The 25,572-nt window shown below is 42.8% G+C and overlaps 2 protein-coding genes across 2 annotated transcripts; both read left to right on the forward strand.

The window, feature by feature from the left end:
- Positions 1 to 958: 958 nt before the first annotated feature.
- On the forward strand, positions 959 to 19,544 carry LOC308123399 (protein mono-ADP-ribosyltransferase PARP14-like). Its single transcript, XM_080485882.1, has 15 exons — positions 959 to 1,254; positions 3,129 to 3,280; positions 4,140 to 6,260; positions 6,763 to 6,993; positions 10,419 to 10,643; positions 12,732 to 12,792; positions 13,999 to 14,145; positions 14,546 to 14,605; positions 14,721 to 14,897; positions 15,612 to 15,750; positions 15,870 to 15,925; positions 16,051 to 16,740; positions 18,121 to 18,254; positions 18,348 to 18,525; positions 18,621 to 19,544. Exons 1-15 carry the CDS (start codon positions 1,080 to 1,082, stop codon positions 18,899 to 18,901), a joined length of 4,827 nt encoding a protein of 1,608 aa, XP_080342008.1. The 5' UTR covers positions 959 to 1,079; the 3' UTR covers positions 18,902 to 19,544.
- Positions 19,545 to 20,388: 844 nt separating this feature from the next.
- LOC308123842 (kelch-like protein 33) lies at positions 20,389 to 23,735 on the forward strand. Its single transcript, XM_080486544.1, has 4 exons — positions 20,389 to 21,299; positions 21,375 to 22,323; positions 22,397 to 22,567; positions 22,865 to 23,735. Exons 1-4 carry the CDS (start codon positions 20,531 to 20,533, stop codon positions 23,382 to 23,384), a joined length of 2,409 nt encoding a protein of 802 aa, XP_080342670.1. The 5' UTR covers positions 20,389 to 20,530; the 3' UTR covers positions 23,385 to 23,735.
- Positions 23,736 to 25,572: the final 1,837 nt, after the last annotated feature.

Genomic DNA, 25,572 nt, shown 5'->3' on the forward strand with positions numbered 1-25,572 from the left:
GTAAAGTTTAATTGCACATGCCTGGAAAAAGAACTCTTTGTTTTGATGGCGGCAGTTTTCTTTTAAGTTTTGGAAACTCATAAATTCATTCCCCTCTAAAGTTGTCATCTCTATTTGTGCCCAGTCTGCTTCATGTACTGCTGCTCCATAAGCAAACCACTCCAGCTCATGGGTCTCTGTTCTGAGTGGAGATTTTGACAGTATGCCATACGTCTCATGTGCATGCTATGGATGGTTTGGACTTTTCCAAGTTTTCCTTAGAAAAGTCACCACGAGCTGTATACATTCATTGTACCAACAGGTAGAAAGTTATATAGGTAAGGTATATTGAAAGTTAAAAAAATGATAATTTTTAGAAAGTTTTTAGAAAATAACATGATAATCCACTGAGGAACATTTACATGTGAACTGTGCTGATTTATTGCCTGGCGCTGTGGATGAATGTAACACATAAATAAACGTTCCTAGATTCAGTAAATATTTCAGTGTTTGTGTCAAACTTCTGCTGGACCAATAAGTTTACATGTTTAAATCTGTGACAAATGTTTTTATCTTACTGTAAATTCATGTAGCCTGCGGTTTTGATGAGGGATTAAAAACTATATATGGTATGAGAGCAAACCAAACTAAGCAGTTTCCATAACTCTGTGGAGTTTAGCCAAGCAGAGGAAACATCAGCTAAATGGAATCATTTAAGGATGCTCCTTTGGTTCATTTTAAACTGTGATGATTGTTTTCTTTGTTCCTGTAGAACAAGTTGTTTTGTTGGATTATTTTTTCTTATCAATAAAAAAAACTAAAGAGAGCGAGAGAGCGAGAGTTATTTATTTATTTAATCTGCAATTTTAAGATCTCACGGCGTTTGCGTGTGATTTCAAAGTGTAATCTGATAAGCGTGTGACCTGTGGGTCTGTGTCTATAAACATAACCATACGGAAGCGCGCGCCTCTTTACTGGAAGAGGCGCGCGCCTCATCATTCCAAAGGTGGAGCGACACGCCGGTCCAGATTCCTCCGCTGCTCTTCACGCACTTCATCAGACTTCGTCCCCGCGGTGAGGGCGCTGGTCCGGTCGGCGTCATGGAGGAAACCTTCCAGCATGTCGTCTTCCTCCAGTGCGGCAAACTGAGCGAGGAGCAGAAGAGAAAGATCGAGAGTTATTTCCAGGTCCGTCGTAAATCAGGCGGAGGGGAATCGGGCTCGGTCGTCCAGGTGCAGGGCGACGTGTACAGCATCGCTTTTAAAGAAAAAGCAGGTAAATACGGTTCCTGGCTCCTCCACTCAGTCTGGAGCCGTTTTCTCTGTTTTAATCCTTCATGTTCAGGGCAAAGTGAAACTGAAAGTATCAGTTCAACTCAACCGGCTGATCTCGTGTTAGTTTATGAGACAAACTTTACATACTGGTTGACAAACACGTAAGTATTTATTCTTATTTTTACGGAATGTAAGAACTTTTTAAGACGCTTTTTTAAAGTTCAGGTTTCTTTTTTATTTTTGTATGAACCAGCAAGATTTACTTGGGGCCATCACAAATACTTTCACTTTCACATACCTTGTTATTGTGTTGTGTATCAGCAGTGGCCATGTTACAGCTTTTGTAGGTCAATATTATGTGTCTGCATACCTGGAGAATAAGTATATTTTATTTCGCACATTTCATGCCAATATTACCCTTATTTTGAGTGAGCGCCACCTACTGGCTGAACTATCTCCCTTCTGTCTCCAGCCTTCTCAAGGATTCCTCCACTTCCCTGAACTTGAACTATCTGATCTGTACTGGGTTGACACAAACACTGATAACACATAAAAAGTTACATTCGTTAACACTGGGACTCTTCAGGTGGTAAACTGTAACTACTCCTATTAGTATACAAACAAGATTTCAGGCTAGTGTGCAAATTAAAAGTAATACATCCTTAATGTTGTAATGTTGATGGTACACCGGACCATGGAAGTAAACCTGCTCAGCCTCCTGTAAAGACAGACTGTCCTGCATAGAGCGGTCATATATGAAGGCCTAACAAACGAAAAAGTTTCCTGTTTAAAGAATATAGTTTAAATACAGCATTTTACAACGGAGCAATCCATGTTAGACAGGTACAGGTAAGTAGAGCCATGAATCGCATGCTATGTACTCTGTCTAGTCTTTAAAGGTGCATTCTTTCATGGTGAGTCCTACGACTGTGGGTCCTCTTCCTGTGGTCTCCCTGTAGGGGGCGCTATCTATGAATAGCAACAAGGATTCTACGGCTGCGCGTTGTCACACTTCTGTCTGGATATGCAGAGGTGCCCTTCTCGTGTAGGTGGCTTCAGCAGGGGGGGGGGAGCCAAAGTCTTACAGTCAAAATGTTTTTGAAGATATTAGACAGCCAAAGACACTCAGAGCCCAAAATGAGGCCACTGACACGACTTGTCTTGTTAAACTGGAGACTCAACTGCACTCAAACTAATTCAGCTTTGTTGCTATGGCAGATCAAAACAGCAACAGCTGAAACAATCTTAAAAACATAGACAATAAATCAATATAAAACGAGCACAATCTCATACTGGCTCAAAAGTCAAAGTAAAGTGTGTCACATAATCCAGGTCAGACATCAAGAAGGCATTGATTACTGATTTACTGATCTGAACTGCTGTTGTGTAAAACTGGCCTTCAGCTTTGCTGTCAAAAGCTGAATTTAATAACTGGATTTGCTAAGCCAATGTAAAATGACTGTATCTCAAAACCCAAGTTAGAAACTGCAGACTTCACCAATAGTGCCCAATTCAAAAACCATCCAGGCTTTAATATTATCAGCTCATAACAAAATGTGTCTGGAGATAGCGTCTATCTGTTTCCAGTGAGTCAATGAAAAAGTGCAAAATGTGATGTGACCAAACACCGGAATATTTTACAGAGACTCAATAGATTTAAATCACAAGAGTGTGTTATATCGTTTCTCGAGGTGGTCTAAATGAGCTGAGAACTGACAGGCAGTGAAAAGGTTTAAGCACAGAACATTAGAAAACCACATCAGACAGAATCTCAACATAGTCCCTCAACAAAGACGTCCACCTTACCTGGACGGCACACAATATCAGAGATCACCTAATGTGAAGAAACAAGCAATGTCTCTTTTTCTGCTTCAGACCAGCAAAGAGTCCTTCAGAAGAGTAAACACGTGGTGGACGCTCAGGGTGATTCTCTGGTTCTGACTGTGCGAGACGGCTCCTCTTCCTCCGACCCCTCGTCCTCAGGCCCATCGGCAACCCTCCAAGTGAACCCAGCAGCCTCACTGCAGGTCAGTGGGATACTTTCCACACTGGTGTCATAACTGCACTGTCACAACTACGTCCAATGTATAGCCACCAAATAATATCACAAGCATATCTTTAGATAGCGACATCCAAACCATACAAGCTCAGGGAGAACATGCAAATTCAACACATTTGATACGAGGAGACGGCGCTGCCAAATACACGATCAATGTGCTGCAAATAGTCAAGATTGGAGAATTACAACAGTTGGTTTAGTTGGTTACAAATACAAAGTCTTTCTGAATATAATTTGTTAGAGTATAAGTCTGTTTCCAATGTATTAGCAGGTTATGCAAAGCGATGAAATACCTTTATACTTCATGGTCTTGCACCTCAATAATGACACACCTGCTCAAAGTCAGCAGGCTGCGCTGCTTCTGAAATGCTGCTGCTGAGAACTGCAGGCAGAAAAGAACACGGGTTAAAATTGAGTCTATCGTTCTTTGGAATTACAAATCCCAAAGCAGAAAGACATCAACATCATATACTTAGATTTTTATTTATCACAAGTAATATCGTAATTATAATACTCAATAACATATTTGCATATTGCATCTTAAGCCCCAATTTGAGTTCACTTCTTAAAAATCTTTATGTGTTTCTGTCCTTCAATTCCTGTTTTCTTGCCTTTCTTTTTATGTTATTATCACTGCCTGACCGACTAAGATGTACATTGCTATATAAATAAAGTTTGTTTGATTATTGAACATTAGGATCCAAATCAACAATATAGGACCAACATCGTAGTTCAAACCAATTCAAGTGATCGCATCAAAATGTTCTTTCTGTTTAAACATGGTTTTGCCGTCGTTAATGTTAAAAACTGAAACTGTGTTTTTCCAGGAGCAGAGTCAAACGGCCACTCCTGCTCCAAGGCCGCCACATCAGGAAGAACATGAAGTGCACCTTGACCGTTATGTCATTCGTTACTTGAGGGAAAGTCCCAACGTTAGGAAAGAAGTGGACAGGAAGCTTGCTTCCATGGCCTGTTTGGTTACGTCTGAGGAGGATGAAATGATGGTCGTCTGTCATGATGTTCCACTTGGTGCTGCTGCTGAAGTGGGAAACTGGAAAGTAGCAGTTAGTAAAGTTTTTGAGTGCTTCATGTGCCACTATGAGGTGGACTCTCGCAAAGTCAAAGCCTTGCTTCAGTCCTGCAGCTCTCGCCAGAGCTCCGACAGGGCGAAGGTGTACAGCGAGATCGGCGTGGCAGTTGTGGTCGGGGAACGTTTTCAGGTGAACGCCATGTTAAAGGAAATGGAGGACTCGCTTGTCAAACGTAAAGCATCAGGCGCAGGCGAGAAGCGGACCAGCACTCATCGACTGGGTGAGGCCAAACTTCGCCTCCTCTGTGAAGACGTCAAAAGCAGTTTGGGGGAAAAATTCCCAGACGTGGAGATCCGACAGGGAGACGCAGGGCAGCTGGTTTTATCCGGGTCTGTGGAGGAGATCGCTAATGCTGGAAAGCTGATCTCTCACATGGAGGATTTGGTCTTCGAGAGGATTGTGTCGGACAAGAGCCCACATTTCTTAATGTTTCTGAGAAAAGTTTATGGCGCTCCAGGTGCATTAGGAAAGATTTTATTGGGTGATAGTGAGGTAGAAATAGAAATCGGAGACATAGAGCTGCATTTGTTCTCACTGTTCAGACATAAACTGGATGAAACAGTAAAGAAAATTGAAGAAACATTCAAGGATGTCAAGTTTGATGTTCCAAACTGCTCTGTTGTGCCAGCTGAGCTCATGGAACAGCTGAAGTCTAAGTCAAATGAGATGAACCAGGGATCGTGCCGGGTTGAAGTTGGGCTCGGCTTAGACAGCAGTGTGTGGTTACTGGGCCACGCCAAGGAGGTGACAGAGTTAAGTCAGGCTGTCACACAGTTTATTTTAGACCAGGCAAGCATAAAAGGAAAGGCCCCTCTTCCATTTCCACAGCTAGTTCAACTCCTGCCAGACTTACTGCAGCTACATGACTTTGACCATTCCGGGGTTACCTTGCTTCCACTGACGTCGGCCTCCGGCCCAGTCGTGGCACTGGAAGGTCCATCCGGCAAAGTGACTGAGGTCAAAAATAGACTGGATTCTTTTCTGGGTACTCTCATTCAGGAAAAGATCGCAATCGATTATCCAGGCACAGTGAGGTTTTTCAAAAGTCCCTCTGGAAGAGAAAGCATGGTCACCATCGCACGCGCTCAGAAGAGTCTCATTCAGCTTGAAGAACCACCTCAACCTCTCTCCCGGCAGAGTTCCAAGGCCGCCAAATACACCCTTCAGAATGGGATCGGAGTGCTTGTGTGTCAGGGCGACATAACTCAGCAGTATGCTGATGCGCTGGTGAATGCTGCCAATGAGCATCTGGACCATGGCGGTGGCCTGGCTGCTGCTCTGAGCACAGCTGGTGGGCCTCAAGTGCAGATGGAGAGCCGAGACATAGTGAGGCGACGCGGGAAAATCCCTATAGGAAATGCAGTGGTGACCACTAGTGGAAACCTGAAATGCAAGAAACTCATACATGTCGTTGGACCTGTAAATGGACAAGTTGGAGGCAGAGAAAGACCATTGCTGGAAAAAGCTGTCCAGTCTGCTCTTAATTTAGCAGAAACAATGGATTTTAAGTCTATAGCTATTCCCTGCATAAGCTCAGGTCTGTTCGGCGTGCCGCTCAGTGTGTGCTCAGACGCTATTGTATCTGCAGTTAAGATGTTTGGCAGCCAGGGAGGGCGAAGTTTGAGCAGGATAATATTGATTGATACCAAGGCAGACGTGGTGCGGGCGCTGCAGGATGCTTGTGACAGACTGCTCCAAGCGGGGTCTGGAGGGGTGAAGCAAGGTACTGCCGCCAAGGACGCAGTACGGGTGAAGCAAGGTACTGCCGCCAAGGACGCAGTGAGAGGAGCCTCTGCTGCACCTCCGAGAAAAAACATCTGCGTGGAGATCCTTCATGGAACCCTTGAAACCCAACAGGTGAGAAACTTTCATGGCATGTTGAAGCAGTGTTGTCAAACTCATTTTAATTCAAATGCTACGTCACGTTCAAATTACACTCAAATGTCCAAAGAAAGGGGAAACAATTCCTTTGTTTCCTTGTTGTGACTCCTCCCTCCTCATTTTGTAGCTCGCTTTCACTGCTGAATCATGGATGTCTTTACTTAGGTCTCAGTGTTGTTATGCAGTATGTCCACTCTTCTTAATAAAACTTTCATTGAAAGACTCTTCTTTGTCACTTTAACGCTATGAAACATCATCCCTTGGTCCCTCTGGCATGCGGGTTTTGGCCCCGAGGCCGAAGATGTCAAAGCCCTTAAAGAGATCAACATTTTGACAAATCAGTTGTTGTGATTGCAGATCAGGGTGTGAAACCTGGGATTCATGGACTCTAACTGGTCCACAAAGTGGTCCGTCATGGCACCATGTCATATAGAACGCTATGTAATTCCATACTAAAGTACTTTTCTCCATCTCTAAGGCTGATGTCCTCGTGGCTCCGCTGGCTGGCCTCAACCTGACCTCCACCCGTGTTGGAATCGCTCTGTTGAATGTGGCTGGACCTCAGCTGAAAGTGCATTTTGATAAAGTGGCAGTTGCTGGCTCGAAGCCCGGTGACATATTTGTGGTGGAGAACCTGACTGCCCTTAAAAGTAAGGCAGTGATCTTCATCTGGCTGACCACCTGGGACAATAAAGACTTTCCAACGCAGGTAAAGTACCTTTAACAACGCGTAAGTCATTCTCAGTTATTGTGTTAACTTTCTAGTAGGGATGCACTGATATGAACATTTTGACCAATATCCAACATTAATGTTGCTGTTAATGGGGATAGTTGATATTTATGGACATCAATGTTGGTATGAAAACAAGGCTGGCTGATGATTTTGTTTACTGAAGAGCATGTAAACTCTAAATATGAAAAAGTAATTTATTTTCCAAAACTTCAAAAAACAAAACAAAGAATTAAATAACAGTTTTGGTTTTAGGCTGATTTTTAATTTGTAACATGCACCTCTATTAAAGTACACTTAAACTTGCAAAGTTTGGCTCGTAAATCACAAATCAAAATACCTTGGCAACATTTTATAACTTAAATCCATATCAACTTAAATCTGTTTAATAGGCTAAAACTAAAATCAGGGTTATCAGTATCAGTATATAGACTAGTGTAAGGAAACAGGACATTGATAAATTATCCATCCATCCATCCATCATCTTCTTTCCCACTTTTCCAGTTCAGGGTCGCAGGGGTGCTGGAGCCAATCCCAGCCTACCGTGGGCGAGGGCAGGGTACACCCTGGACAGGTCACCAGTCTGTCTAATAAATGATTCTCCTCCCCTTAAAAGCTTTGCTCTGAGCAGACGACCAGGACTGGAGTTCAACCACAAGGGAGCAGTGTAGTATTTCTAAACGATACTTTTGTACAATCGGCTTGTTCATTTGAATAAATCTAATAATTTAGTTGATCTAGAGAGTTTACAGTACATTGATAAAAGAGTACTCTATATACCTGCACACTTGTTGTGCTTGTCTGGCCGTCCAGCTGTTGCTTTGTTGAGTTTCCCTCCAGAATGACATCATGCATGTCCAGGAGCGACTGTCCACTCCCATCACTTCCTGTACACCTCTTCTCTTCCTGTGGATCTTCTGTGTCCGGTGTCTCCGTGGCGCTGTCACTGTTTCTCGTGTGGTCCACTTCCTTCTGAAGCACACTTTCTGCTGGTAGCTTGGTGACACAGTCTTTGTATCTTTCAATGTCACCACAGAGGAGCTCACGGCAGCACGGGTGGCCAATGTGAGCTTATGTCTCTCGCTAACCGTTTGAATGGCGTATGAAGCGTGGTCATGTCTTCAATTAGTCCCCATAGGTTTCAGCTGAGAGGCTCACGATGTGCTCCAAACACACCGAGTGTGCACTTCTGATCCATCAGGCTTTGCATCACGAACAAAGTACTATTGATTGAAATGTTTATTTCGAATACGAAAACAATAAGAAAAAAAGAAAAGAAAATTAACAACAAAGTTTTCCTCTCAAATAATAAATAAATGAATAACAGTAATGAAATAAAATAAATCAAGAAAAACATCGTCAGATGAGTATTCGAAAAGGAGTGAGAAGAAGTAAAAACTTATTTACTCTCACCCCTTGTCACAAATAAATAATATAATTACTTCCTTCCATCTCTTACACACACACACACACACACACGTCCTGTGCAGCACATAGAATATATATACATACATGTCCATTCATACATATCTACAGACATAAACACCTATACCCACACACAAGCCCACAGTGCAAGGAAAGAAACGAACAATATAAATAACCAAAAGAAATGACCAGACATTTGCCCCTAAAAATAGCCTAGTGATTGGCCACACCTTCTTCATCGTCGTACCTTTTGAAAATTATATTTTTATATAGCATTTTAAACTGTCTCATATTTGGACATTGCTTCAGTTCCACACTAAACCCGTTCAGTAGTCTCACCCCGCATACTGATAGACAAAACCCTTTTTTGGTCGTGCGAAATCTTGGTTGTTTAAAGTTACATTTCCTCCTTAGATTGTAAGACTCTTCATCATTTTTGAACAATTGTTGATAATTCCCTGGTAATAGATTATGTTTTGCTTTGAACATTGTTTGAGCTGTTTGGTATTGCACAATGTCAGTAAGCTTGAGTAATTTTGACTTCAGAAATAATGTGTTTGTGTGTTCCTGATAACCGGCTTTGTGAATGATCCGTATTGCTCTTTTCTGAAGGATATTTATTGAAGATAATGTGGTTTTGTAGTTGTTGCCCCAAACTTCAGCACACTACTGCAAATAAGGAGAGACTAGTGAACAGTATAGAGTATGGAGCGATCTGCCATCCAAGACCTTCTTTGCTTTATTCATTACTGCGATGTTTCTTGAGACTTTACTCTGTATATGTTTGATATGTGGTTTCCAGCTCATTTTGTCGTCTATAATTACCCCCAGAAATTTAATTTCATGAACTCTCTCAATTTCTACCCCCTCCATTTTTATTTTTACCTGTGCATTCATTTTATAATTGCCAAATAGCATTATTTTTGTCTTTCCTAAATTTAATGATAATTTGTTGCTGTCAAACCATAAACTATTAAATCAGGTTGCGACATCCTGTCGTAGCATCTTGGTGTTCGTGTCCAACTCTCGCTGTTTGTCTCTCGGTGGAGAGCTGGCATGTTGAGAGCGCCTTTACTGTCCGACTATTTTCCTCCAATAGCCACATAGTGATCCACATAGTGAATCTCATCACGAATCACAACATGCAAGTTGTCTTTTGATATTTTCCATTGAGCAAACATGCAGTCAGCTGCACGAGCTATGACAGTCCCTCTTCTCATTTCAAGGTTGTCATCAATCCATTGAGCAGTGAAGCCTAACTTACTCATCAGCTCCATATGTTTGTCGTGAAGCTAATGTCATTCGCACTGCTGTCCGACGTCTTGTGGACATTTGGCTGCCGCTTGGTACAAAGCAGGGAGGGAAACCTCAGAAAGGTACCGGCAACTGGGAAGGTGGTAGGGAGGTTCCATACGCTCTATCAGCGGACAAAAGCCTCCATCGTTCCCATCGTTTTCATTAAATTGTTTGTTAGATTGAGTTAGCTTTGCGCTGTCCTTTTTCTTGCGTGGTGGACAGCTAGCTGCACGGGGCTGCAGCGGCTGCTGTTCTCAGTTTGGTGCGCTTGCTAGCAATGTTAACTTCCTGAAATTGCTTGATAAGTTCTGGTGGGTGATTGTTTACTCATTAAATTGATAATGTTCAATGATTCCACATGTCATCTCCTTCGCATTACTTCAGCTTTGCAAGTATCCCATGCTATACAATCCCAGTATCTTCTTTTGATGCCGTAAAATAGTCCAGACCACGGACATCGTCTCTGATTGTCAGCGACACTGTCACATGACCAGAGAAGATATGCATGGGCAAAACACACACACACACACACACACACACACACACACACACACTAGACGGAAATAAATAGCTAGTTTAACTTATCGGACTGATGCTAATGTGTTCAAAAAAGACTAAAATGTCATTACCAATATATTGCGCATCCCTACTTTCTAGGCATCATCATTCTTTGAATTTTACAGGTGCTGAGGCAGGGAATCAGAGAAACTTTGTCTTCCTGTGACGATCGGGGCTTCACTTCAGTGGCGTTTCCGTTACTCGGGACTGGACAGCTCCTGAATTTTCCTCCTGCCGTCGCATCAAAGGTTCTCCTGGAGGAGATCAGAACGTTTGAACAGCAACGAAACAACCAAACGCCTTTTGTCGTCAGAGTGGTCATTCACCCCAAGAACAAAGAGTCCTACAAGGTAAGATCGGGTGTCCACAAACAGAAATTCAGGATCCAGAAAGTTGTTAAAGTTAATCTAGAACTCGAGATGTTCATTTATTCACATGTGGAGCAGTTTAAGAGCATCAATCAGCATTCAACTTTTAAAGATCTGCTCGTTTCCTGCTTGAGGCAGAAAGTGATGTGTTTGTAGGTGTACAGGCAGGATGAGGGTCAGCGGGCTGAAGGCCGTCTTTCCCAGGGTGCAATCTACTGGGTGGGACAGCGATGGATGACATTTGGTCGACAAACCAGACAAAATAAATAAAGATCTTCAAAGGATCTAACTCAGGGGTCTCAAACTCAATGTACCCGGGGGCCGCTGGAGGCAGAGTCTGGGTGAGGCTGGGCCGCATCAGGGATTCCACTAAAAAAGTTGTACAAAAAATCCTCAAATGTCATTATTAACAGTTTTAATGATTTCTTCTGAACATGAAGTGTCCTGAACATGAATGGAACGTTGAATGTAGATCATGAACGGCTCTTCTGAAAAATGTTTCTCTTGCCTACGCATATTGGTCCCTCGAGTTGTGGAGTGCTAACTTACAATAAATTCACATATTTGTGCAAGTCTACTTAAATTACCAATACATAGTTGAACATGGAATAATAACTGATAAGTACATTAGAACACACTAGTCTGATGATTCTAAAACTGTCAAACAATACAGAGCATAAAAGAGAATTATCAAAGTCTATCGTGGGATTCATGAATAATAAATATTATTACTTTGACAATAACCGATCCTCAAGAGCACCATGGCAGGAAGAGACCCCACACAAAACCCTCTTCACTCCTTGTTGCACACCCATAAATATTAAACTAAACTAGATGAACTAACTAACTACATGAACAAAGCAACAAAAACACAACAAAACACAATCATTACTAACGCTACAAACCTAAAATAACCCCCAATAAGCGGATCGTTGCAGTGCATCATGGGAGTTTCTGTCTGTCACGTTTTGGATGTAATAATTGGGGGTTATTTTAGGTTTGTAGTCTTGGTAATGGTTGTGTTGTGTTGTGTTTTTGTTGCTTTGTTCATGTAGTTCGTTAATTCATCTAGTTTAGTTTGGTTTATTAGTTGAGGGTGGGCAACCAGGAGTGAAGAGGGTTTTGTGTGGGGTGTCATGCTGCCATGGGACACCTCCTGGGATATGTCAAAAATAAAAGCTCAATATAATGGTATGCATTGTAGAACCGCTTTGCTTATCATTCAGACTTCTGCTGTTGTCTACCGTATATAACGTTATACTTTCATAGGAAGGTGCGGGCCACAACATATCGTCTTGCAGGCCGCGAGTTTGAGACCTCTGATCGAACTGAAGCAGAGCTTTCACCTTTTGCACCCTGAGAGTGAAACTCACACAATTCACTCCAAACTTAATATAAGTAATATGTTGTGATTACTTATGATTACTTTTCCTTTCAAATCTGTCCATTAAATACGTATATTGTGGAACTGACAGACAAGTCAACAGGCACCAGAACTCTTTTATTCCAGTGTGTGTATTGTGTGAAAGCTCTTTTCTTTATCTATGTTTTACTGGAATTGGCCTCCGGGTATGAAAATGTTACCTTGAACTTCTTATCAGCTGCTGATCCTCAATAGTGTGGTGGTTTTTTCTTCTGAACTGAAAGCAGTGGAAGCATTCTGGGCATTCATGATTCTGTTATATTTGATTGTTTTCAGTTAAGGTCACATTGTTTTCACACTGTATTTAATACTCAAAAACTTCCCTCTTCCTGCTTTAATCACAAGTTGCACCCTGATCTCAGAATGAAGAGACAACAATACATCTTCTATCTCACACTTTGTCCAATTCAGTATATCAGGACGCCTTTGCAAATTACAGCTCACAGTGGGCAATGAAATCCACTTATATTTGACTTAAAACTTATAAGGGAGTATATACCAGATATGGGCATCACAGATTGAACGCAGTCATAAGACGAAGCAGTTTGAATCTGGGAGCTTTTAATAGTCAGTTGATAACTTAAACACCAGAAGGAGAATGCAGGATTGTAAAATGCCAATAACATTATCACATTTTCCCTCCGCAGGCCTTTAAAAGTGCTCTTGATGCTTCCCAATCAGGAGGAGCTGCAAGTGACCCAGTCAGAGGTAATTGTTTCATCATTTGTTTTTGTAAGTCCAAAAAGGTTCAATCAGCCTCAGAAACACCATCACAATAGTGCACATCAGTACCACTTGGAAAGCCACACTTAATGCACAAGTCGATTATCATGCCCCATGCACATTCAGCTAAAGTACTGTAATAATTTGGAGTCATCTGATTTTCAACCCTGATTTGGCATTCACAAAATAGTAATTAAGAAATATCTTGTCAGAGCTTATTACATTTCTGTGTTATGAAGTGAAAACATCTGCATTGAAATTAAAAGTTTGGCCTGGAGGACAGGATGAAAAGATCAATGTTTAAGATACTAAATGTAAAATAAGTCACAAAGTTTTATCACCAGTAAACATTGACAAGCTCAATATCTCTACCTGTAAATGTGTCATGGCAATAACAGTAGATAACATCAGATGGCTGGGAAACATCAACATATCAGGCAGCTGCAATAAATCCACTGTCATGGCCTTCTGCAGTTCAAATTCATTCACATTCAAACAGAAGTAATGTTCATTTTCAGAGATACAGAATGGAACTTTGGTGTTTTGAGATATGACATAATTTTAATTTAGCTGAGGTGAATCTCACCTGTGTAATTGAGAGATGATGAGATATGGAGGTGTGGTAATTAGTTTCTTAGTTTATTTCCCTGGTCATTTAATCATCTCCATCATTGAGAGACGGTGACTAATCGCTGGAAGGAACAATAGTCAAAGGGACATTTCATTTAATGTCAGTAGTTTTAGTTTTCAATGGTTTTCTGTTTAGAATAAAAAAGTCAATGTGACATTGGATTTTTTATATATATATATATATATATATATATATATATATATATATATGTATAGTGTCGGCTTGTGCAGGCGATGGACCGGTCTGCTTTGCGGGTTTGGGTAAAAACGTTGACCGAGATGTTGACGGAACCAAAACAGAATGGAAACCTCAAGTTTTAAGCCCCCGTCTAGAAAATAAAACATTATTTAGGTGCAGCTGACGAGAGCGCTTCTCCTATGCTGCCATCTTGTTTGGGTCATGTGACAACCCTTGAAACTTAGTTAAAGTAGTTTTGTGAAGTAATTAGCCTAGCATGAGTCAGCAGCCATGTTACATGGCACCATTAGACTCGTGTATTACTGTTGATTCCAAAAGAATCACTATAGTGTATTTTCTTTTTGTGTTTTTAATGCTTAAAGGTTTCTTTTACCACTGCACCTCAGTAACCACTGACAGGATCACTGCCATGCTGGGTAACGTTGCGCTTCACATGGTACAAGGCAACATTATAAACGGAGGTGCCGACGTCATCGTCAACTCAACGGACTTCTCTGGCAACAAAATGGGTACGGTGGAAAAGCTTGGATTCATTTTCAATAGGCAAACTGTTAAATGAAGTTTTGTTTCTCACAGCCAGAAGGTAACAAGTTGAAATAACCGTCCGGGGTCTTTATGTGTGGACTTTGCATGTTCATGTGTGCATGGGTTTCCTCTGAGTTCTCCGGTTTCCCCCCAAGGTCCAAAGGCATGCATGTGAAATCAATTTGTGACACTAAATTGCCGCTCGATCTGAATGTGAGTGTGTGTGGTTGTGTGTCTCTGTGTTTGTCCTGTGATGGACTGGAGATCAGTCCAGAGGGAATCCGGCCCTCGTCCGTGGTGAGCTGGGATTGGCTCCAGCGCGCGGCGACCCTGCGCAGGATAAAGCCTATAGAAGTTGGACTAACTGTGTGTTTACCATCGCAGGCGTCTCCAAAGCCATTCTGGATGCAGCAGGGCCCAGCGTCCAACAAGAGTTGGCAAAGGGTGAGCCACCGGAGAAGTCCCATGAATGATAACCAGTTTGAAGGGTTCTGGGATGTCTACAGTCAGAAAACCAATCACCTATTAACTAAAGAACACTTGTATTTGCTTTGGTCAGCGGGCCTGCCAGCGGACCTCATTTGCTCCACCGGACCCGGGATGCTCGGCTGTAAAGAGATCATCCACGCCACGTTTAAGAACGACAGTCAGACGATTCGCAAGAACTGTAAAAAGATACTGAAGCAGTGCGAGAGCAAACGCTACCAATCAGTGGCCTTCCCAGCCATCAACACCGGTGTGTACCGCCAGTCTCAGTGTCTCAGTTTGTGCTGCTGATCTTAGAGGACAGAGAACCGAGAAACTAGCTCCCTCTCCCCCCCCAGGGCTGAGAGAAAAGAACTGTGGGGGCTCTGAGAGCTTGTTCATGACATTTTGTGTGGGCAGGAACTTTTATTGTGTTGTGTCACGTCCCCTGGCATGAACAAGAGTCTCTGTAACAGGTGTAGTCACATTACTTTGGCTTCTCTTTGAATGCCCTGAACCTAGAAGTAGAATTAAAACAAAGCTATAAACAAAGGTTTTGATATTTTGCACAACACCAGCAGAACAAATCCAGACGTTTTACAGCACAATGGAGAGAGCATAAATAAAGAGATTAATTAAGACTTGATACATATGAATGATTGACAGTTCATATTTTGTTATTTGTCAGAAAGTTGAGAGAACAGTGGACATTTGTTTTCAATCTTCTGACTGGAGTGTTTAACATGAGTTTCTTGTGAAACATGAACTAACTTTGTCCTTCCAACCTTGAGAAGTTGTGGATGCCTCCACTGTAAAGCTCGACTTCATCCTGACACATTTTGACATCTCCTGACCTACTTGTAGAAAATAAAACAGGTTTAGATTGAACTACTCTTGATTTCAAACAAAAGCCAAGGAGGAACACAATGCATGATTGTTGATGTGTCGCTGTAGATTCCTCCTAACTGTCCTCCTCCCCCCTCAGGACAAGGGAGTATGGATGCTGCTAAAGCTTGCAGAGCCATGCTGGACGGCATGGCCGCAGCCATCCAGGGCCTGAAACCACAGTCGCTCTCCCTCATTCGTATTGTCATCCTGCAACCGAAGATCTTCAAAGCTTTCCGGTGACAAATCAATCTCTTCCTCACAAGGCTACAGACTCTAGAAAGGATCTTTATGGTTTTTATCATGATTTGCGCGACTTTCTTTCTGTTGAAGCGCTTTCTTCTGTGTGTTTTAACAGAACAGAGTTGGAAAGCCGCTTTGGACAAGATGCATCTTCTCAACTCAGCATGAAAGGTTTTTTTAAAAGTTGTTTTTTTATGATCGTAGAGGAGAAGTAAAATCATTGGTCAGGCACATTGATCGCCTTTTAAAAACATTCATCGCACACCATAAAATATTCCCTTTTATTTTGTTTTTAGAAAAAGCCAAACAATCGCTCACAAAGTGGCAAGACAAGCCACAAGACACCGTGTCTCCTTCTGCCCCTCAAGTCCAAACGATCCTGTCATCAAAGCCTCCGCGTGCCGTGATGAGCGTCATCAGCTGTGCTTCAGACACCGTCAGGGTCATCAAGAAGGAACTGGAGGATGTGCTGAATCAGCAACAGCTAGAGAGACAAGTGGATGTGAACCATTTCTCCAGGCTTGAGACAATGGAAGTGGACGCCCTGCAGGCAACAATCAAAGCCTTGGCAGTCAGCCTGGAGCACAGGAAGTATCCCGGCTCAGGAGCTGGACCCTACATGAGCGTCGGTTCAGGGTCGGGAAAAGAGGTCTATGTGCTGAAAGGCCTGAAGGAGGACGTCCTGAGTGTCGTTGAGCTGATTAACAAATCCATCAACACAGTGCTCTCCAAAGACCTCCAAGACAAAGAGGCAGCCATGCTGGCTCTCACCGTGCAGTGGTCCATCAAGGACGCCAAGGGAACCTGGCAGGAGCTGAGTCTGCACGACAACTACAAGCTGGAAGAGGCTCGCATAAGAAAACAGGCGTCGGCTGATATCATGACTCCGACTGGCCTGACGGTCAGCGTTAACCTGAAGACACAAGAAGCCAAAGATTCCCAAAGTGGCAACAAATACCAGGTGAAAAGAAGCCGCTCCGAGACAGGTACGATTTGCAAGCCGATGCACGCCTCTGACTGCGTACCGTTCAATCAAATATACAGTGAAGCTGCAGAAATATTTGACAGTAAATCTTCCATTGCAGAGACTCACAGTTTCTGAACAAACACATCTTGCTCATCTAACCCTGATGGCTGGATTATTACCATCAGTTCCCTCAAGTAAAGCTTATATTAATAATGTTTTCACCAGTTGAGGCCTTGGCACCAACCTCACACATACTAAACCCAATCAGGGGGCACAGCTCCATATCATTAGCCTACAAGAAAGACTTCACAATGTCCGACTGCAACCACAGCAGAATATAGTGACATGATATTTATCATCTTCTGTACTTTATCCAGTTCAGATGGACAGGCCACCAGGACAAACTCAAGTCACACCCACTAACATCATAGCTGTGGATCGTTTTCAACCAGTCACCAGTTGAATGCTTTTTTTATTTTATGTTTTTCACTGTTGGACGAAACCACAGAAAAATACACACCTGCTCAGGGAGAACATGCAAACAGGAAACAAAAAAGCTCCCAACCGGAGATATTGATGAATAATGTTGCTGTGAGATGAGACCCATAACCTCTAGACCGCCATGCAAGAACACAATGCATGTACAATATGTTTACACTTGAATGCAATACAAGAAGCAAACTGCACAAACACTGATTCCATTCTGTCTTACGTGCTACAGTTACATCAACAGTCTTACAGCAACAGCCAGTTCTTTAACGACAATTAAAATACAAATGAAGACGTGGATTTTGGAGCTTTTATTTTGTTTTTATTGTTTTGGATCATATATGTAACATGATTTGTATGTATTTTTCAGACAACTAGCTGGTGAATGGCACATATAAATCAGGGTGTTCAGTTTCAACAGTGTTGATCTTGAAGATCCACTAGTTCATTAGTAAATGTGTTCATTTATAATTAGTGCAGTAATAATCTGAAGAAGTTTGACACACTCTTCTTTAGTTGCTCAAGCTGTTTGGTGCCATATACGATCACCTCAAGAGTTCTAGTCGCACCATGTTGTTTTTCCACTTTATTCAAAAACACATTTTCACTGATAGTTTGTCATGTGATTCTCTGAGCTTCTCTAAGTTGTTTCACTCTTGTTAAAAGTGTATATAGATTAGCTGCTCTTTGTCAGACTGAGATGGACATGTTAAAAAACCATATTGTCTTTTAAAGCCATATAACAAATACATATTCTACATTTTATCTCCATTTCATTTTAAACATAATGGGAATTGGTGGTTAATAAATAACATTTGGTAATAAATCAATCCAAAGAGGAAACCTGTTCTGTTGAGGGGAGCTTTAAGAAGCAACTCTCCTGAAATGACTTGTGTGATTTCTACTTTAGCTCTGGAGTTACCGCCACACTGGGAACCGATGAACGATGACGTTTTTAAAAGGGTTGAGCTGCAGCAGCAATCAGATGAATACAACAGAATAGCGCAGGGTTTCCTGAAAACGGCCAAGCACACCATTCAGAAAGTAAGAGCCATCACTCAGAGACACGTTTGGTTTCACAGATGTTTGAGCCTTGAAAAGTCCACATTACAGAAACGGGTTGTGTCTTCAACTCAGATTGAGCGCGTGCAGAACGTCTACCTGTGGCATGCCTTCAGCGTGTGCAGGCAGCGTATCCTCAAGAAGAACGGCCAGGGGAGCCTCGGTGAGAAGCTCCTCTACCACGGCACTTCAGCTGAGTCGTGCGACTGCATCGAAAAGGACAGATTCGACAGAAACTACGCCGGAGCACATGGTAAACAATGCTTGTTTGTTTGTTTTTAAACCCCTTGAATTGAAAATTAGAGTGATTTTCCAAAATGAAAGCCTCCGTTTTCACGTCTTCCACAGCTGCTGTGTACGGAAAGGGAGTTTACTTTGCTGTCAATGCCAGCTATTCGGCCAGCGGCTATTCTCCTGCAGACAAGTCAGGCCTGAAGCGGCTGTATGCCGCTCGCGTCTTGACGGGCCGTTACACCGCCGGGAAATCCAGCATGGTGGCCCCCCCCGCCAGAGGATCAGACCCCACCGACTGCTACGACAGCCTGGTGGACAAAATCATGCTGCCCACAATGTTTGTGGTCTTCCACGACGACCAGGCCTACCCAGAATACCGCATCACGTTCAAATAGAGCAGGACGACAACAAGACAAGTCCTGAAGTCTTCAGGAAATATAGTATATATATATATATATACTAGAGGGAGAGATCAGCTTTGAATTTGCCTTCAATTTCTGTACTCGGTTGACATTATAGTGTTGATATGCTCTCAAGCTGTTTATTTCTCCAACATGGAGGCACTTTATGATGACATATATGTACAGTTAATTGTCTCGCATTGAAAGATGAAGCTTAATATTTTTCTAGTTTACAGATGTCTCATCTAATCTTACTGGGTTTTCTCTTCTTGTCTACAAATGTCTTCTTTACAAATGAAATGCTACTTGTAGATTAGTTATACCGATGCATTACCAGAGAGAAATATAATGTTAAGTCATTTCTTAAAAAACATATTCAAATTTCACTCTGTGTTATATATAATTGTAATTTTTTATTTTTTTTTTCGAATCCTTAAAGGTGATGTTATATTAAAGGGATAAACATGACCACATACTGTGACTAAGAGAATAATATGGAAAACTTCCATTTTACACTTTATTGTGTTAAGAGGTTGAATGAATTTGAATGATTTGTCATTTGAGAAACGGTTTCATTTGTCATTGAATGTATTGGAGAGTTTTTTTATAACCAATAAACTCAGAATGAACTCTTGTGGAGTTACGCTGTTTTTTTATTTTTTAAGAAAACAATGAAGCCTTCAAAAATAAGAGACTCCTTTTTGAGCATAACCCTAGTTTGTGACCCACACCTTAAAAATGCTCATGTTTTCACAAAGTGGTGTGACACTTGTTACTGTGAACCAAAACCCATGGGTGTGACATTAGCTGCCATTTCCCCATTAAAGTAACTTCTGTTCTACTTGTGTCCGCCTGCTGTGTCCAAGAACATGTAATGGCACTGTGAACCAGACCTAAACAACAAGAATGTTTACAAACCAGAAATCAGTGACGGAGCAATAAAACGTAACCTAATAGCATAAGCATTGTGTTCATGACAGCACGCATGCTGAGGCTGCAGAAACCCTCTGAGAAGCTTCTCCAGACAGAATGAAGAGAATCTCAATGGTGATGATATTGTAGGATTTTCCTCGTGAATGTTTCTATAAATAGCTTCAAATATGAAAGAAAAGACATATTTGTACAACATTTTGATCTTTTCATATTTTATTTATTCCTTCATTTATTTATGTATTTAATTTACCAGTTCAGCTCGGTTGCGATGAAACTGAAGCTTATGTGGCCCTCAAGCTTTCTTCTTCTATTTTTGTTTGGTGATCTGAGCCCAGTGGTCTTCCCTTCCCCTCACTCCTTTTTGTTGTGCTTTTTTTTTTCTTTTTTTTAAAGTTTGAAATGCGACAACAGCTATTGCGCTAATACATTTTACCAGTAGTTATAATCATGGCCCCCTGCTTAACATGCAATGAAGTCCATGCTAAAAAAAAAACAACCTTGATATTAGATCTGTCTGACCCGGGGCCTATGTATAGCTGCTTGTTTCTGTCGCGGGGAGACTCCAGACTGAAAGAGGGATGTAGAGGATTGGAAGAAGGCATGAGGCTGTTATTTGGAATAAACAGTTTGATCACATCCGTAACTGAAAGGAAATTTGAGGTGTAATGTAACGAGGAATCAACCAGCGACATGGAGCTCAGCAGCCGCTACCTTCCAATGGAGTGGGAAGAGTGTTGGAGGAGAGAGAAGGAGAAGAGGAAGAAAGTGGTACAGGAAGGCGGAGAAGGAGTGGAACAGTACAACCGTGAGCTGAAGAGGATTGTTGCTTTCAACGACGCCAGGATGGGACTGAGGAGTGACGGGTCAAAGGTCCGGACCAGTCGGGAAGCCATTGAGGAGCATACCAGGGACAAGGCACAGGTGGAGGATGTGCATCACGTCCACAAGTATCGCAGCAGAACCTACTCCAGGCAGCTGTTTGTGACGGTGCAGGAGCTCCAGGACTCGTCTGTTCTCACAGACTTAACTCTGGCCACTGTGGACGGAAACACGCTGAATGTTCACGCCGTCATCCTGGCTGCTGTCAGCAACGTCGTCCTGGAAAAACTGAGAGAAAGAAAAGGACGACCACTGGACAATGTTTCTGAAAGGTGGTCAGTGGCCACTGAAGCCGACGGTGTGGGTCTGAAGGCAGTTGTGGAGTTTGCCTACACCGGGGTCGTATCGTCTCTAAACACAGACACGGTGGATCAGCTCAGCGCTGCAGCTCAGGAACTGTCAGTCCCAAGACTGCTTGATCTGTGCAGCAGACTGAAGGACGGGCAACACTCCAAGATGGAAGAGCAAAGTGTTTCTGCAGGACACCAGAGAGAGCTCACTCTCCAGCGCATTGAACAGCTGTGGGCAGAAGGAGTGGGATGTGATGTACTTCTGGATGTAGATGGAAGTTTGTTCCATGGTAAGTATGACTTTACTTTTTATGATTGTCTCGATCGTAGCGCTCGGAGTTGAGTGTTCCCATGTCTGTCCCCAGTTCACAGAGTCCTCCTGGCAGCGGGCAGTGACTACTTCCGTGGCATGTTCACGTGTGGAATGAGAGAATCACGTCAACACCGCGTCGCCCTTCCCTTCTTGTCGGCATCTGAACTGGAGGCGCTCATCAGCTTCTCGTACAGCGGAGTCCTCCATCTCAGCTGGGACTCTGTTTTTGAAATCACCTGCACGGCTCTCCAGCTCCAGTTTCAGCCTGCGCTCTCGCTTTGTTTCGCCTTCATGCAACAAGAAATAGAGGCCGAGTTCTGCCTCGATGTGATCTCCTTCGCAGAGGCTTATGGGATGTCAGAGCTCCTTGAGGACGCCAATGACTTTGTTCTGAGGAACTTCAGCAAGGTATCAGGCACTGCAAAGTTCCAGGACTTGCCGGCGGAGAAGCTCCTGGGCTTCCTGCGATGTGATGGCCTGTGTGTCCCCTCTGAGCTCGCAGCATTTCGAGCTGTAATCGCTTGGATTGAGGCCAAACCTGAGGAGAGACTCGCTCAGGCCAGCTTACTAATGACTGGAGTTCGCTTTCCTCTCATGACCTTTCGAGAGTTCCGGGAGGTCAGAGCCATTAACCTGCGCCTGGAGAGCGTTGGAGAGGACAATGTGGAGCTCTACAGCTCTGCACTCAAGGAGTTTGGCTTCAGCCAACCACAATCTGAGGATCGGTGTCGTGTGAGGCGACCCAGAGACGCTGTGATTCTGGTTGGGGGAGACCAGCTCAACCCAGATGTGGGTCAGCGTATACCAAGCAGGGAAGTGTGGTTTGCAAACTCCCTCCGCAGCGGCACCGGGCTGGTGAAGGAGGTGGAGTGGAGGAAGCTCGGTGAGATTCCAGACAAGCCGAAGTTCAGGCACGCTGTCGCGGTAATGGAGGGGAAACTGTATGTGGTGGGAGGATGCTACTTTTATGCCAAGGATGACATGATGAAATCCACATACAGGTGAGGAAACAGAGACTTTGTACTTTCAGGAACAAGCTCATCACATAAGTTTTCCTCTTGTCTTTCGCACTAGTTTTGATCCTGTGAAGGACGGCTGGAAGAGGCTCGCTGACATGCAGGAATTCAGAAGCAACTTTTCAGTGGTGCCACACGAGGAGCGCCTTTATGCTATTGGTGGAGATCAGGACATCAACACCAACATGGACAGCATAGAAATGTACAACCCAGACAATGACTCTTGGAGGTATTATTAAGCAAAGTGATGAACGGGACTCTGACATGGCATCTTAAAGCAGGTTTTTCTAATCGAATCAGAAATGGTGATGTAGTTTTTGACAAAATCTGTCAGATAATATCCATCCCTCCATCCCTCCATCCCTCCATCCCTCCATCCCTCCATCCCTCCATCCCTCCATCCATCCATCCATCCATCCAACTGTTGAAAAACATTCTACATCATTCAAGGCTCTTGTTAAAAACTCTAAACAAGCTTTAGTGGTTGATCTGCTTTGACTCATCCTGTGATGCTCATGTTTTACAGCTTCGTCAAGCCTCTGGACCAGGCTCTGAGTGGATATGCCCTCACTGTCCTGAATGATGGGATTTTTATTTCTGGAGGTTTCAACTGTAAGTACGTGTGTCTGGTTTCCATGTTCTTGTACCACCCAGAGAGAGGGACTGCTTACCTGGCCAGCATGGCCCAGGACCGGGCGCAGCACTGCATGGAAGCTGCGCGAGGCCTTCTGTACGTGGCGGGCGGGGTGTGTAACCTCAGGACCTTCTATACCAACCAGCACGCCTGCGAAGTGTATGATCCTGCGGCTGATGCATGGACTGGTTTCGCGTCGCTGCCACTACCCCATGTCAGTGCCGCCTCAGTCGTCCTGGAGGATAAAATCTACGTGTTCGGCGGATACTGCCAGGATGAGTACAGTGAGTCTGGACTGGTCCACCGTTTTGATCCCAGCTCACAGCGATGGGAAAACATGGGCAGACTGCCTGGGGCTGTTACTGACCTCCGGGCCTGCCTGCTTCCATTACCCCAGCATCTCAGACAGTGACAGGTTGGTCAAAATAATATGAAATTAACAAAGAAGTCCTGAACACTCCTGGGAAATGCTAAATACAAAATCAATCGTTTGTATCGCATATATTTAGTTGCATATTATTAAATACAATACATACAAGCCAATAATATAGCCACTATACGTCTATTATCAAGAACTTTAAAAATACATTTCTTGTTGTTGTGTGCATGTCGTACTGAGATCCTGAGAGAAACCACCCAGCTACGAGTGGATTCAGGGTTTTAAGATATTCTTTGGTTGTCACTATTTGTTTTTCTTATAAACTGTTTTGAAGACTTTGTTCTCAGTGTTTTGACAGAAAAGAAATTAAAAAATGTATACTTGAGTTTGTGTCCATTTTTAATGGCTGAACTAGAACCCCCCCCCCCCCACACACACACACACACACACACACACACAGGTTATCCTAAATATTCTTGTATTTGTTGTCAGTTTTTCTTTTAAATTCAAATGTAATTTTTGGGGGGCCAGTTACAAGCTTGAACCAACATAATATATGAAGTATGATTTCCCTTCTCTGGGTTGTCTATTTGTTGCGTCCTTCCATGGTTTCTTGTGATGTCTGTGTGTGAGTCTTGAGCAGTGTTTGTTAACCCTGAGCATCAGAACCCACAATCAAAGCGTCGGATGCAGCGGCATAAAAACACCTCCACCGGACTCCAGAACAGTGGAGACAAGTTCTCTGGAGTGGCCAATCACACTTCTCCGTCTGACAATCTGATGGACGGTCTGAGTTTGATGGTTTCCAGCAGAACGGTACTGGTCTGACTGCATTGTACCAAGGGTAAAGTTTGGTTGGGGGGGGGGGTTGTGGTGTGGCATTGTTTCCAGGGAGTTGGTCTCGGTCTCTTTGATCCAATGAAAGAAACTATGAAAGCTTCAGCATAAGATTTCATGGCCCCAACTTTGTGGGAATCGTTTGGAGATGAGCCCTTCCTGTTCCAACGTGACTGCAGCAGAACACAAAGAAAGGTCCCCAAAGACCTGGAGGAGCCGGTTTGACAGAGGCAGGACCAGGTCCTTGGTTTTCAAATCATAGTTGAGTCTCAAGTTGAATCCTGAGTCGAGTCCAAGTCCTAAACTTTGTCCCTCAAGCCATAAACGAGCCATTAAAACCATCAACCAGGGAGGCACCGATAAGGGTATTTATGGTGAGCTATTGATACTCTTGTTGTGAGACGTGAGCTTGTAGATATTTTCCCAATATTTGTCTGTCAAACACAACAAATTAATGCAATGTCCCACTCCTAAAATGTCAAACATTTGAAGACCCTTTCACACTTTGAAATGAATAAAATAAAATGAAGAATTAATACTCTATGTTGTGCAAGTGATAAGAGAAAGCCATTAACTTGAACTGGAATAAATAATAAAAAATGGTAAACGGATAACGTTTCAAAATGTTCCTTTATTTCAAGTTTTATTTTGCTCCCAAAAGTGACACTGAACTTTAACAACAACATGACACAACTAGAACCTGCACCCAGTGGAGACGTTTGTGGAACCGAGCGAGCATTGCTACCATGTTAGCCGTTAGCTCATATCGATGCGAACTAGCCTGTCATAGCATTACTGTGCGAAACACTGAGTGGAGCTCCAACGTGTCCACTACGGAGGAAATACTGTCCTTCTTCAGGAGCTGGTCGATCCCAAAATGCAATGGATTGGTCCTTGGATGAGGGCAAATCATCTCTGAAGATTTCATGCAATTCAGGTCAGTAGTGTTTGCAAAAAGTTGGTAAAATACATACATACATACATACATACATACATACATACATACATACATACATACATACATACATACATACATACATACATACATACATACATACATACATACATACATACATACATATATATGGTTTTACCATTAGTAAAAAAAAAAAAAAAGCCCAACACACAATTTTCTCTGTTGCTTACAAAATTCTTTGGGCTTATTTGAACAGGATTACCTCAAAATAATTAAAACGGAATGATTTGTTTTTAAATGTAAGGCTTCAACTTTAAAGGACCACTTCACTTTTAAAATGACTTTCACTGCGTTCACTGCCCACAGTAAGGAGGAGTTGAATACAGCTGTTGTTGTTGTTGTTGTTGTTGTTGTTGTTGTTGTTGTTGTTGTTGTTGTTGTTGTTGTTGTTGTTGTTGTTGTTGTTGT

Source organism: Lipophrys pholis (assembly GCF_963383615.2).
Source record: "Lipophrys pholis genome assembly, chromosome: 18".
Classification (NCBI taxonomy): domain Eukaryota; kingdom Metazoa; phylum Chordata; class Actinopteri; order Blenniiformes; family Blenniidae; genus Lipophrys; species Lipophrys pholis.